Source organism: Cylas formicarius, unplaced genomic scaffold (assembly GCF_029955315.1).
Source record: "Cylas formicarius isolate icCylForm1 unplaced genomic scaffold, icCylForm1.1 PGA_scaffold_2__14_contigs__length_35257938, whole genome shotgun sequence".
Classification (NCBI taxonomy): domain Eukaryota; kingdom Metazoa; phylum Arthropoda; class Insecta; order Coleoptera; family Brentidae; genus Cylas; species Cylas formicarius.
The window spans coordinates 12,680,705-12,695,124 of record NW_026844319.1 but is presented as its reverse complement, the minus strand read 5'-3'; the positions used below and the strand labels follow the sequence as shown (position 1 = coordinate 12,695,124).

The 14,420-nt window shown below is 33.7% G+C and overlaps 1 protein-coding gene across 3 annotated transcripts; it reads right to left on the bottom strand.

The window, feature by feature from the left end:
- Nucleotides 1–1,694: 1,694 nt before the first annotated feature.
- On the bottom strand, nt 1,695–14,420 carry LOC132698185 (uncharacterized). Of its 3 annotated transcripts, none has more exons than XM_060664118.1 (7): nt 14,262–14,420; nt 6,951–7,200; nt 5,941–6,098; nt 5,768–5,884; nt 5,674–5,717; nt 5,419–5,618; nt 1,695–2,422 (listed from the first exon to the last, which is right to left on the bottom strand). In XM_060664118.1, exons 1-7 carry the CDS (start codon nt 14,331–14,333, stop codon nt 2,220–2,222), a joined length of 1,044 nt encoding a protein of 347 aa, XP_060520101.1. In that variant the 5' UTR covers nt 14,334–14,420; the 3' UTR covers nt 1,695–2,219. The 3 variants fall into 3 exon arrangements, with proteins under 3 accessions (XP_060520101.1, XP_060520102.1, XP_060520103.1); XM_060664119.1 differs by having other exon boundaries at nt 1,705–2,413; XM_060664120.1 differs by having other exon boundaries at nt 2,220–2,397.

The following is a 14,420-nucleotide window of genomic DNA, read 5'->3' as shown; positions in this document are numbered from 1 at the left end:
TTAACAAAAACGTGATTTTGTTACTCCCTTCTGGTCGTCGCGGCAAACTAACCGAGTATATTGGGTTGCATACCGAGCCACGGTTTATTGTATTTTTCAAGAAATACATGGGTCAATGTTATGAATCCCACTTTTGTGTTATCATATCAAGTGTCTAAAGAAGTTTCCGTACATTTTTTGGAGATTTTTGCAAATCGTATGACGTGTCCATCAGAACTGATGTCATAATACCATCAGTGCTAACAGCCCATAACCCGTGACTAAAGCTCAAGTTAACTCGTGAGAGTATTTAAACACTGTGCACTCCTGATGAATGCATGATGGGGTATATTAGAGTACAGAGTAGAAAAATAAGTTTAAACGAACGAATTATAACAATAAAGTCCGTGTATTTTTTGACAAACACGATAAATCGTTGCAATTTTTGCAGTACCATCTACTTAAAATGTAAAAGACAACTTTCGACAAAACTTGACGCTTTTCTGGTATAGAAGCCGAATCTGTTATAAAAAATGTAGGTGTAATTCTTGAGATATTCCACCGCGTTCACACTTTTTGAACACCTCAATAAATATTATATATCATTGTGTATTTTTTCAGATTTGCCATAAAAGAAAATTACACATCTAAAATTTTAAGTTTTTTTTTTCAGAAAATACAAATTCATACTAATGTTTTCTTTTTTTTTTAATGGATTATTTACTAAGGAAACTGTGATTTTTTACAAAGAGCTCTTGCATTGCATTATTGAAGGGGCGTGTGTCGCCAAAGGTTCATACATATTCCAGTAGACAGTGTTCTACTGGATGATGGTGGTGGAACCGAATTGCAATGTTCCTGATAGCTGATACTTTCGTAGGTTTGTCAAATGATATTACGTTGCAAGTTGCTAGTAAGTTGATTTTGGTTTCCTAGTAAAAGCTTATGCATATTGGTTAATGATAATAGTAACAATAACGAAAAATTGCATAGCGTTTTTTATTTTTCGTGGTTAGTAAAGATGAACGAGTGAAGGTAAAGCTTTCGAGGCCTAAATAACCACCAGTTGCCCGAGGACGTGCACTAGTCATTATGACCGTTTCGGCGCTCTTAGCATATTTCGGGTTGGGTGTTATTTGTTATGGATTGTTTTTTTTTTTGACTCGTATTATTTATCGGCCTAGATTAAACAGTTATAATTCTATCATTCGTAATATTCTGGACCTAGGGGAACCGAAGTAAACGGAAGTTTATTTTTGATTAGCTATTTTATGGTTGATGATTAGATTATTAATTTATTTTAAGCACTGTGTTGTGCATTCTTTGAATATGTCCTAGAAGATTAATCCTATTTCGCCTCGTTTGCCATCAGCCCCCGCTCCACCGGGGTACTATTTTTTTATTATTATTTGTTTTACACACACACACACACCCACACACACACACACACACACACACACACACACACACACACACACACACACACACACACACACACACACACACACACACAAACACACACACACACAAACACACACACACACACACACACACACACACAAACACACACACACACACACACACACACACAAACACACACACACACACACACACACACACACACAATAGTTACAGTATTTAAAAGCAAGTACAAGGCATTAGTTTAATGAGTTATTAATGACACAAATTAGCAAGTCTGTCAAAATGGATTATAATACCCCCAAAAATGAAATTTTTCTTTTATTTAATGTTCGATTTCTTACCATTAGCATGGAATTCAATAACTTCACGTAAGGGGCAGTGCTCCCTGCGAGTGCCATATTTGCGATTTTTAATCATTTGCTGTTTAGCGAATGATGAAAAGTTGAGTTTACGTGCAACTGTGAGTGACGCTTCAAAACTGAGTTGTGTCAGTATAAAAAACATTTTTAACATCAAGAAAAGAGCGGAACAGATCAATGGCGAATTGGGAAATGCTACTCCAAGAAAAAAGCGGACAAGTCAGTGACATTCTCGCGATTATACATATGATGGTTTTAAGAGTCCACTCAGACAACTTTAATTGCAATTTACTTCAATTATTCGGGGGATAAAGATTTGCCAAGTTTTTCTCTATTTATTATTAGGATTAGTAATTTTTTCAATTCCAGTACTTGTTGGAATAGAGAAAAAAATTAACAATTTATTTATTACTTCTCGTATTACGTAACAATATTAAAAAATAGAGAATATATGTAAATTTAAATTGCATAATGACTTCTCGGTCTTAGAACCGATTTAACTTTGGGCGAACCTGGGGGTGAGTAGTCTGGATCTGGGATGTAAGGTGGCGCGACGTTGAAAGGTGGACTTCTCCGATCAGCCTGACGTCCTATTTTGGCCGTCTTGATTTGCGGCGCCTTCCATTGCTGAGGCGACCTAAAGTTATTTGGACCTGAAATCGCTATGACTAATAAGAAATATTATTTCGAGATATAAGATGAGAGGTGCTGCCATAAGTGTGAAAGAAAATTAATAGCTCGAATGAACTATACAGTAAACGGCTAAAATATGCATTGTATTTCAAGAAAAATGCTCGCACACATCCATAACAATTTTTTCTTACTCATTTTTTAAAGTAAACAGAAAATATACAGGGTGGGTCAAAAAGTTCCAAATACCTGTTTCAATTGGTCCCACAACTTTGTTATTCAAAATGGCTGCTCAAATGTTCATTTTTTGTGGATGTGGTGTATGATTTTCTCTTATCCATCGGGGATTATTGGTAGTGATGATTGTTTTCTTCTTTTTTGTCTCCAATCCCAAATTAAAATTTCAATTCTATGGGTTTCATTTAGACGAGCAATGTTCACTTTCTTTACTGACAGAAATGTGATTGTAATAATTTAAGAGCTTTACTGTTACCAACCACTGGCCTGTTCATTTTCAAAAAAGTAAGAGAAAGTTACAGGCTATGCTACATGAATTACCCGTTAAATTTGAATAAGAATTCGACAATGGGGTTTAAAAAATGTTGTTCCACATAAAAAAGGGGACTCGCTTTCGCAGTCTTCTTTTGAACCCTCTCTGTATATTTTCTGTTTACTGCAAAAAAGAAGCAAGAAAACTTTGTATTGAACATATGCGAGCATTTTTCTAAAAATCCAATACCTAATTTTGAAATGAATTTTTCCATATTTTAGCCGGTTGCTGTTGCACCTGACTGCTTTTTGATATTTAAAAAATGTCAAATAATATATTTATCTTGCCCTACAACAATTCCGTTTTGTTTTTGCACATTTTTTCTGCTCTCTTTGGTCTTTGAGTTTCTATAGGACTTTTCCAGATAGCACATTATCCAAGAAATCCTCTTCATTTTTGTACAACTTCAAACCCAAATTTGAAGGTTTCTAAGATCATAATTTTGTTGGATTATTTGGAATGCCAGGCGGCAAAATTTTCAAATTAAAGTCAAACGGATATAGTCACAATCTGTTACATTATGGTGGGTTTGAATTGATCTCTTTGTATTTTATTTATAATTATTTTCGAAAACAGGTATCATGTGACGTCACCGTCTAGCACGAAAATTAGTATATTATTTCTTAAGAGAACCTTTTCGAATTTCAAAAGAATTGTATGTGATGAGATACTGCACAAATTGTGGAAATTGGAATCCCGGGCATCCATTGGACTGCTTGTTGGTTGAGAACGGGCGGTTCGTTGAATTTCCAATGGTTTAGAGTGTGCTATTTGAGTTATGTAAATTTTGTTAAAGTGTTGCTTGGTCAAATCAAAATACGTTTTTGTCTGTTTTCTGTTCTTCATAATAGACATCTGGGAAACATTTGAAGGCTCATAATATTCGAACGGTCGGAACTACCGGCTTCAAATTTTCCTCCGTACTAGTACTAGCCGATACGCAGCGGTCCGCAATAAAAATCGGCCGAAATTTCGAGCTACCGAGTTGAAATTTGGCAAGAATTTAGAGTTCCTCCCCCTTCCCATATGAAACTGAACGGGATCGGAAGTTCCAAAGTATTTTTTTTTTAATTTTGAAAATTTTTTTTCGGGACAGAAAAAAAATTCTCGAAAAGAGTATGGTCTACCGAAAACGGAGCCGTTTGGTGTGATTGCTCTCATACATCGTCTTGGCAGCTTTAATTTTTGCATTTAGCCTTTTCGTCTATAACGTCTAAATTAAGTTTTCATCAAAATTGTCACGCCACTTGTATATCGTAGCTCAGCTGTTCAATTCAATTTAAAAGTTTAGCACAAATGTAATAAACACTATTAACTCAAATTATGGATGCTTCTTTCATAAAATTTTGCATGTAAACCGAAAAAAATCGTATAGTGCTTTAATGTAGTTAAAAATAAATGCTTCTAAATTATGTACTTAGAAAATACAATAATTACAAACTGGTTAGTTTTCCTTCTGTCAAAAGTAAATGTGTTGCGGGTTACAAATTAATGTAATTAAACGAAACAAACTTTACTAAATAGCTCAAACCGTACTGATTGGGGGCGCTCGCGGCTATCGATCTACATTTCGTGTACTTTTAGTTTAAACAATTTTTGATTTTTGTACTGTCTTCTATTTCAAATGGTTTTATTTTATGAAGTAACAGTTTTTGGCCACATTGCATTGTGACAATAAAAATATACATACCTTAATTGCGACGATTCGTTTTTATTGAGCTACTGAAAAAGGCAACTCTACACCTAAAGAAAGAAACTACATGGTCCTTCGAAGCCTAGCGCACACCCCAACAAAAAGAATTGTTTTCTTAACCAAGAAATAATTAGAAGAAATAAATGGCGAATATTTCGAGCAATGGTTTGAAGAGTTGCTAATTCCCAATTTACCTAACAATGGACAAAAAATGCTGTTGTTTTGGACAACGCTTCCTATCATTCATGTAAATTTATGCATCCAGTGACCTCATGGACAAAACCCGAAATTCAAAATTGGTTGCTCGAAAAAATTATTTTCCTTGACAACGAGTATGACAAATATAAAAATGAAGAAATTGCTGCGAAATACGGGATAAATGTTTTGGGCCTAACACTGTAATCTTAACTCTATCGAGATGGTATGGAATCAAGTAAAGCGATATGTGGTAATGAACAGCTCCGATTTCAACATGTTTGTTCGTTAAGAGATGAAGCATTTCAACATGTTACTAAACAAAATTGAATTATGTTGAAGATGTCACAGAAAAAAGTGAAAAGGAAATGTGGTCCGCCTAGAATCTCCAAGAAAACGTGGATGAACTTATTAATAGGACGCCATTTTTAGAAAACGAACCTTATACTAACATCACCTAACACTGACAGAGACAGTGACAATTCCAGTTTGTCCCATCACCTAACAACAAAATGATTTTTTTTGCTGGATGCAAAAATAGTTATGATCTAAACTTCTTGCCCAAGTAATAAAAATAAAAAAATATTTACCGAAACTAAACTGGCTCGTATCGAGTGAGTTCCTATAGTTATTTTTCCTGGTGTCGCCAATGTTTAATTTATGGAAAGATTCGCTTTTCATGTATATCGGTTCGGCGTTGTCGTTCACATAACCCTTGTTAGTAAATTCAAAGTTGTTAGCGTTGCCTTCATCATAAAGGGAGTTCTGCAAGTCCCAAGGTGGACGGGGACTGAAAAATAATACAGCAATCGTTATAATATAGACTAATAAAAGTTAATGTTTACCTAGTGGTATATGCATCGATTATGGATAAGTCAGGCCTGGAATTCTATAAAATGATTTCAATCAAGAATTCTAATATTTGAAATACCCATTTACCTTTCTTAATAAATTGAAACAATATTTTGCCAAAACTATAGCAAATATCACGTTTATGATCCATAAGACGTATCCGCGAGCTGCCAGCGTCATGACAATACCGTATGTAACTTGTAACTGCAGGGAACAAGCTTTAACGCTTCCAGGATTCACGAATTAATCTCTGATCTTACCAAAATAATTGAGGACTGGACATCATCTGGAAGTTTGTGATAATCATGAGCAAATAAACTCGTTAGCACAAAATCCAAAACCGATAGAATGCCAATTGTAGAGACCCATAATGCCAGTAACCGTATCTGCTGATTCTGGGCTTTGTTTCTTGCGAAAGCTAAAAAGTGAAATAGGGTGTTGAAAAATGCAGAATATTAATATGTCACCGCTCTGGGTGGTTGCATTATCGCTCTTTAGCTGTGCTTAAATGTACCGTAGGTTCAATTTATTTTGATTACATTTTAATTAGCTGCACATTTTTGGCTTTCAGAAAATGTAGGGTTAGTAGCCAAGTTTTTTCCAACTGACGTATAACACATATAATCATATTTTTTTAAATGGAACATCCAGAATATATTATATGTGTTTAATAGAATATCTTATTACGATTACATTTATATTATAGTCCGCTCTTTTTTGACAAATCGGCAAAAATAGGAAATTTTGATATAATTTCAAAGAGTGCCCCGACTGAGAAATAAAAATATTTTTAGTGTTTTCGTTCTACTTTAATTTATAAATAATAGTCACGGCACTGTTTGAAATTATATAAAAATTTCCAATTTTTGCCGATTTGCTAAAAACGAGTGAGCTAAAATATAAAGTGTGTTACATCATTGTAATCGGAACAAGATATATTCTATGAAACACATATATTATGTTTCATTTAAAAAAAAATTGATGTAAGCTTATATGTCAGAAGATGGATAGTGTTTTTTTTTATTATTTTCTACTAACCCTACATTTTGTTTTCTTTTTTGTTTACATTGATATCTCTAAAAACAAAAAAGTTACAGTCAATTAAAATAGTATCAAGAAAAATTGAACAAAGGTACACAAACTCAGACAGAGCTGCAAAACATAAATGTGCCTTCTCCCTCTTTTTTAAACAATCATCCGAAAAGTAATTCTTATCGTTTTTGGATAACACAATATACGATATTTGCTACAATTACGGCGGTGAACTTACCCCAGAGAATAATAGCGGAAACGCCTAGCAAGATCAAACTGAGCACGAAGTACAGGTACATAAAAATGTTGAATACTTTGGAAGTTACAATGAACGAACTCCCATCATTGGATTCGTCATCTTTCACCAAAAAAAAGTATAAATACGTACGTATTTTGTCAGCATCGTCAGCATCAATAACAACTTTTATGACTTTTTCGTAAATTAAAATTGAAACCAGTGATAGGATGCTCCATGCCAGTCCCTGCACCTAAAACATTTTACCAATAAATTAACCAATTTATAAAAGAGGTGAAGCTTAATTCAAAAAATTACTATTCCGCGAACGATTAAGTCAAGGTAACTATAACATTTTTTCACCGGAATTACAGACAAAAATCTAATGAAATATTAGAGAGTTTAAGTAATGTGCCGATCTGTTTAACATAATTGGGGTTTTGGTTGGTTTAATAACATTATAACTTTAACAACAGATTGTTTTATTAGTGGTTTAGTTAAAAGATTCATCTTTTCACATTGTCCATTTTTGTTTAATTTGTGATTTTTCATATTTCTTATCAAAGGAAATTTATTGCAGTTTGTTAGATAATTATTTTTTTCTCATCTAGTTAGTTTTGCAATATACTCTTGCACTTCTAAGGTTTAAAGCTATTGTACAGCTAGATGTGATTATGATAAGGATGATTATACAGGGTCTTCTACCAAACACACTTTTTAGGGAGTGTTTGTACAGGTTGCTTTTATCGCAATTTAGTATTTATGAAATTGTATTTTTTCTTGTTGTACAAATAAAGTAAATTATAATTACTATTACTATTACTATTAGTATTCTTTTGTCCTAATATTCGAACTTTCGATCAAAATTAAAATTCAAATTCAAATCAAATGCCGTCCATTTGTCTTCCTCCGACGATTTAATAAGTTATCGATGTAATATTAAAAACAAAGTGTAAAACTTATTTGAAATTGAGGATGTCAGGGTCATTTGCAACACAAACACGAAATAGAGGATACACCAATAATAACACTGGATCATTGGCAACATTACAAGTTCGAAAGTCCCTCAAGCCGCAATATTAATTGAATAATTGAATTAATAACAAAGAGTACTGTGATAAGGAAGCCCAAGAATGTATGGTGTCTTAGAAATTGTTACTGCGTTGAATTACATTACATTACGTACATTTTGTTATCGGATAATTCTACAGTTTCAAAATATAGTGCAGTCCCTTTTAGATGAACTCAGAGATGCTGCGACAAGGAATCACTGATCTCTGCTCGCCCTAATGAGTTGGTGGATACCTTAGCTCACGCATTGAAATTGAGACTCTTTGTCTAACGAAATTGTCCAGAAACTTTTCCTGAGATCAATAACGGAAATATATTCAACATTACGCAAATTATTAAGAACTTATGGATATAGGGCAAGGGATGAGAATCATGCTTAGTTAATTCATTCAAAAATCGATCATGCAAACAAAAGCAATAATCACCATTTGACTTCTTAACAAGCACGGCAGGTGCCCTCCAAGGTCTCTGCGATTCCTAGATAACTCCTAACCTTAACATAAAATCTATTTCTGTGTGGCTTATTTTTGCCAGTGTCGGTTGATCTTCTTTATTCGACCTAACCTATCTATCTATTTGCTTAAAGGAATCGATAACTCGTTGACGCTTAGACTTTTGATGTGGAGAAAAGTCATCGTTTGAACAAAGTTGAAGAAAAGTTAAAATTCTTACTATAAATTGTATATTATGTTTTCAGAATTATTATAAATATTCCAGGAATTATTTTGAAAATCAACTACCAAGTTAAATTCTCTTGCAAAATCTGCACCACAATTAAACGAATGCTGCTTGCTTTCCGGCAGTATCTGACACCTAATTTTGTTTGAAACTTTTTAAACCATCTGCACCAATAGCTGAATTGGTAGCCCCAAAACCAAAACGTCCACTAATGTCATAACCAAGAATATTTGCACTAATATATGGCTTACTGTCAGAGAGTTTGGTTGAGAAATAAAGGTGAAGCCTCAGAAAGATTCAATAAAATTTCTAAAAGAATCTTGGAACAAGTGTTATTATTATTATAGATAAGGAGAAAACTTTTTTCTACAGGTCAGCTAATTTGAGTAAGTTCCTTCAATTTACCACACAGTTGCTGTAAGTATTCAGATAAAAGTTTCCTTTTTAAATATTACTTCGTGAACAGAAATAGATAAGAGGTGAAAAAGATTTTATAAATGAGAGATATAAACAATAACGGATTTATTCTTGGTCTCTTTCCTTTGTCTAATACTTTGTGAAACTTGGTCGTGAGAACGAATGGGTAAAAAATCTGTTGTCCAGTCGTTCACAGAGTTCCTAACATTAAACAACATGAAAAAATTCGTCATTAGGTACGTTAGGGGACTTCAGAATTGGAATTTAGAAACTTTCTCTAAGAAATAAAAAAGGTTTTTCGGTTCACCTCCGAATTTAACATTTCAAGTCTGCCTCAAACTTTAAACAAGTAGCACGCGACTCTTTTTTACTAATACTTCGTCTTCATCTCGCTCGGGTACAAGCAATCGTTTTATTCTACCAGGAACATGATTAATTCTGAAATGAATATTAGCATAACTACAGTCAGTAACTAAACTCAAAATCGATATAATATCTCTTATTGATGTTATACTTTTAGTAATAGCTTCTTCGACTCTAAAATTATAATCATAAAGTTTGAAACAAATTTGAGAGCTTGGATTACCTTTTTCTCTTTTTTTTTTAGTCAAAGTTTTGCTTTTTTTCGCAACAAAACTTTGGGTAACTACATTAAGAATAGCTAACTCGTGATCTAGTTGATAATCTAATAACTGATTTTGTTTAGAATTAAAAGCAATTGCAAAATCGACCAATGAATCCTTAATATAGAAAAAAAATGAGGTATATAGGTATAAGCTTGAAAAAAAAAAATAAACAAAGTGTCTACTGAACTAAGTTGCTATGAACGATGGACTTCTGAAACGTATTCTAAAGCACTCAGAAAGTGCTGAAGATAGGAAACAAACAACACGAAGACACTCAAAAAAACAGGGAAAGATTCTACTGAATGAATTAACGCCGTGCAGAGACCAATGGACTTCAGAAACATATACATAAGGAAGAAGAGAACTCTATTAGGTGAATGAATCAACCCCTATCAAACGTAATTTACTAATATCAGAGAGACTGGAAGTGCTTTCCACAGTAGCAGAAGATGACCCTATTCGGCTGAACATCCGAAGCTTTAGCGTCGAGAATCGCTAAGAGTCTCGTCGGGTCATCTTCCAAACTCCTCGTGGAAAGATTCTTACCGAACTGTCGATCAAATCAACAGCACCAACTTCAACAGTTTGCATTCTTTTATTGGCAACAATAATAAGTTCCACCATCAGTCGAGCTATCTCTTTGGCATTTTATCTTTTTTTCCGTAAGGTCAGCTACGAAGCATGAGAATTTACGAGTCTTGTCCGTGTTAAAAATTGGATTCGCCTCACGAGAGTACCAGCTATGCAATCCGGCATTCTGTACAAACAGGCTTTTTTTGTAGCACATTTAAAATGTTGGATATATTGGATACAAATTTCTCTCTTGCCGACGTTTCACTAATCAGCCTGTTGACTTCTTCAGAGCTTAATTGAAACTGTCTCGCATTTTACTCTGTATCTGTTTATATATTGTTTGAGGAATTGCAGAGGGTTCCTTTAGTTTCTCTAGCTGCTCCCCCCTCAAACAATATGTACAGCATGTACTGAGTAGAATCTGAACCAGTTTCAGTTAAGCTATGAACCAGTCAACAGGATTATTGGCGAGACGCCAGCAAATTCGATTTAACAACTACCGACCCAGGAGGAATCCAGAAGTTTTGTGAATAGCAAATTCTTACAATGTTGCTTTTAAAACTGAACCAGAAACTTGCAATTTTATAAGTTTAATACCGATAGTGTCTAAATAGAGTCGTGTGACTGAGACTAATGAGATAATGGTAACTTAAACATATATTGTAACACCACTTACAGCCACAACACAATGCATTTCATTGTTTATCAGATACCGGGTTACTAAAAAGTAGCGGAATGCCTAAACAACTCAAAAACTGTAAAATTTGGAAATATAAAAGTAAAATGCAGAATTCAAAAATGCAACAGCAAGATTTTGCGATGACATTTTTGAGTTGTGCATGTTCAAAAATCCCCAGGTATTGAATTATATTCTTTCACTTTGGCACTTTTGGAGATGTTTAAACCTTCCGCTACTTTTTACTAACCCTGTATATCATTGATCTAGAACGGACCAATACCACTACTTGAGGTATGGACAGGCCCTCCTGCCAGAACTTATACTATTTTTTTTCTTGATTTCTCAGGCTCGTAAAATTGGTTGCTCATTACTGCGGATTTCTTATATATCTTCATCAGGGTTGGTTAAATCGAGCAAATTTAAATACAAAAGTTTGCTGCATGCAATGATAATAGTTAGTATTATACAGTATTATACTTAATTTAAATAGAATATTTAATATTTGGGTTGAGACAATTTTATGGTATGTTGCCTAGGTAGGTAAAACTGTTGAAAGATTAATATTATTTATTAATTAGTTATGGTTGTCCCAGTACACGGATAAAGTCTGTTCATAGATATAAGAAAGTGACTGTGATACTGATACGAATTAAGGAAAGACCCGGGCAAGCTGTAAGAATGAACAGATCTGTACTTTGCTTAGAATTTAATTATTTGGGGTTTTGTAAGAAAGATACTAAAAAATATTTATTTATTTATGTATGTATCTATGTTTAAATCTAAAATAAAATTACAAATTATTTTTATTACCTACTTAAATTACTTAAAATTATTCACATAATATATCAGTATCACTATAGCTTTCATTGCCTGTTCTAATTATTATTTGTTCTATATTATTTGCAATATGGATATACGATTGTTCTGCTTTTTCTATATGTTTTTGTTGAATTTGCCCAACTTTGTGGAGGGATGTTAAAAACTTCCGTTTCTATAAGTTCGATGACATTGGAGTATTTCTTTTGTAGGTTCAAGCTTTGTAGAACCTCAATTAATTGCTTTTTGGTATAATCTTCGTGCAAATAAATATCGTTATTATACATGTAGTTTTGGATTGTTGCTTTTGTGTCACATAAGGAAGGGGTTTTAGTCAACTGTCTACTGTGATAACTTGCATTCGGAGGAATGTTTGAAACTAGTTTGTTTTTAAACCAACTTTCAAATAAATCAGCGGTGGTGTCTTCAAGCTAATCCAGAGAAGAATCTTTAATATTTTTCGCAGACAGAGAAAGTGCATTTGGAATCCAACCATCTTCAGAGCCAGCATGCAAAATAGTTATTCCTTTACCTCTTTTTGATGGCGCGTTTGTTTTACACTTATGAGTTGAGTCAACCCAACCCTTTTCCGGGGTATCATAAGTGTCGAACCAGGTTTCATCCAAGTAAATAATTGGCCTTTGTTGTTCTCTGTAAATCCTAATTTTTTCTAGATATTCCAGTCGCCATTTCCGAATTTTAAAAGATTCCATTAAAACTTGCCTTTTGTCAATTTTTTTTAAATCTAAAACCCATGTGTTGAATACACTTCCATAAGGTAGTTCTGCCACATTTAACACCGGTTTCTTTTTTTTTCAAGCCTCCTAATTAAAATATCTAATGTAGGCACGCTTTGTTCCTCGTATAACTGGTAAATTTTACGCCGTATTATATCTTGATCACTTTCATCTACACTCGAGAAAATGTCAGCATCGCTTCTTTTTTTCCTCGCTGAAATGGAATTATTCACAATTTTCCATACAGTTAAGGTTGGAATTTTCGTCAATGTGGCCGTTTCTTCTAAAGATGCTTGCTTGCTGGCACCACGTTCAATGAGAGTCAAATAAACATTGTTTATAACTTCCTTAGTCTCAATAGAATAGTGTTTTCTACATTTGAGCGGAGCATCTCCTGAGATACACTAGACTCGCTTATATTTTGCATAATTCGCACACGATTCAACACACGCTGTATTACACACGAAATAAGATGATTACTAATAAACTTAAACTAAGTAGTATTCCAAAGCAAAGAATATTAAACACAGGTATGTATAAAACTATTTTCTATTACGGACCACAATTTTACCTGAACTTAAATTCAGAAATTGTAGGTAATAATCTTGTTGCGTTGTATGTTAATGACCACCCTTGGATAATCCCATTGAAAAGCAATTGGTCACGTTCTTATGTCTATGAACAGACCATACCTCTATCCTTTTGTAAATTAATATCGAAAATATGTTGATCCAAAAATGTGAAACCAATTACATAATGTTCTAAGCTGTAAAACTTCGTTTTATCAAAAGAGGCAAACTGTATATCATTCTACTGTGTGATACGTAATTTAATTCTACATCGATATATACCTATTTCCCTTTTTATTGTTATTTCACGTTTTCTATAAAAAGTCAAACATACCCCGAAATTGTTTCTGAATAACAATGATTTTCACATATTTTTGCGTGCTATTGGTTTTATTGGATTTCTAGCAATTTGATTTTCCATTTCCTAAATATGAGATAACAATTGATAACTATTCAAAAGGCGAGGAAGAATAGGTACGAAACTATTCGGATCAAGTTGGGGAAACCTGAAGGAACCTACCATGATTATTTTCAGAAATCCAAAAATGAATTAATACACCGGGCGTACCATTTGAAATATGGAAATTAGGTGCTGTAAAAGACTAATGAGGTAGTGGTAATTATTTTCATTGCATAAAGCATAAAGCACATTCACATAAAATAAGTGGTTTGCACTATACATTTATCGAAAACTAGTTCGCTTGATATCCGATATAGGAAAGATAGTTTTTTTTTTTATTTTAGAAAACATAACAGCTAACATGTATGCCGTGAATATCTACAATCAATCTATATTAATCGCGCCTGTTATTCTCTTTACCCGTTTTAAAACGGCAAGATTAATCATCCCATAAGATTCATATTGTTTTACCCTGCATATCATATCGAGTGGTTTGAATGAATAATTTTTCTATTACTAGTCGGTCAAACCTCTCTATATCTTATATAGAAGCACATTGTTCATATTGCTATTCGGCAAGAGCTATATTCCAGAACTGCGTCCTAACGAGACTGAACCGATATAACAGGACAAATTGCGATACAATGGCTGGTACCTAAATTCAAGTTACAATATCGGAGGCATTCGTTCGTTATCAGCCATTGTATTCGTACTGGATGTTGCGGTTGAAAAATATAGAAAGACTTACGGCACCAATTAAGCCCGCGGTAATGACAAGGGGTGTCATCAAAGACTTCGGTTTCTGAATTTCGTCGCTCATGTTTTAATTCCGCACACTTACTTCATGACATTTTTCAAACAAACGGCTTTTGTAAGTATTCGCCCGCGATTGACTAATAAAAGTGGC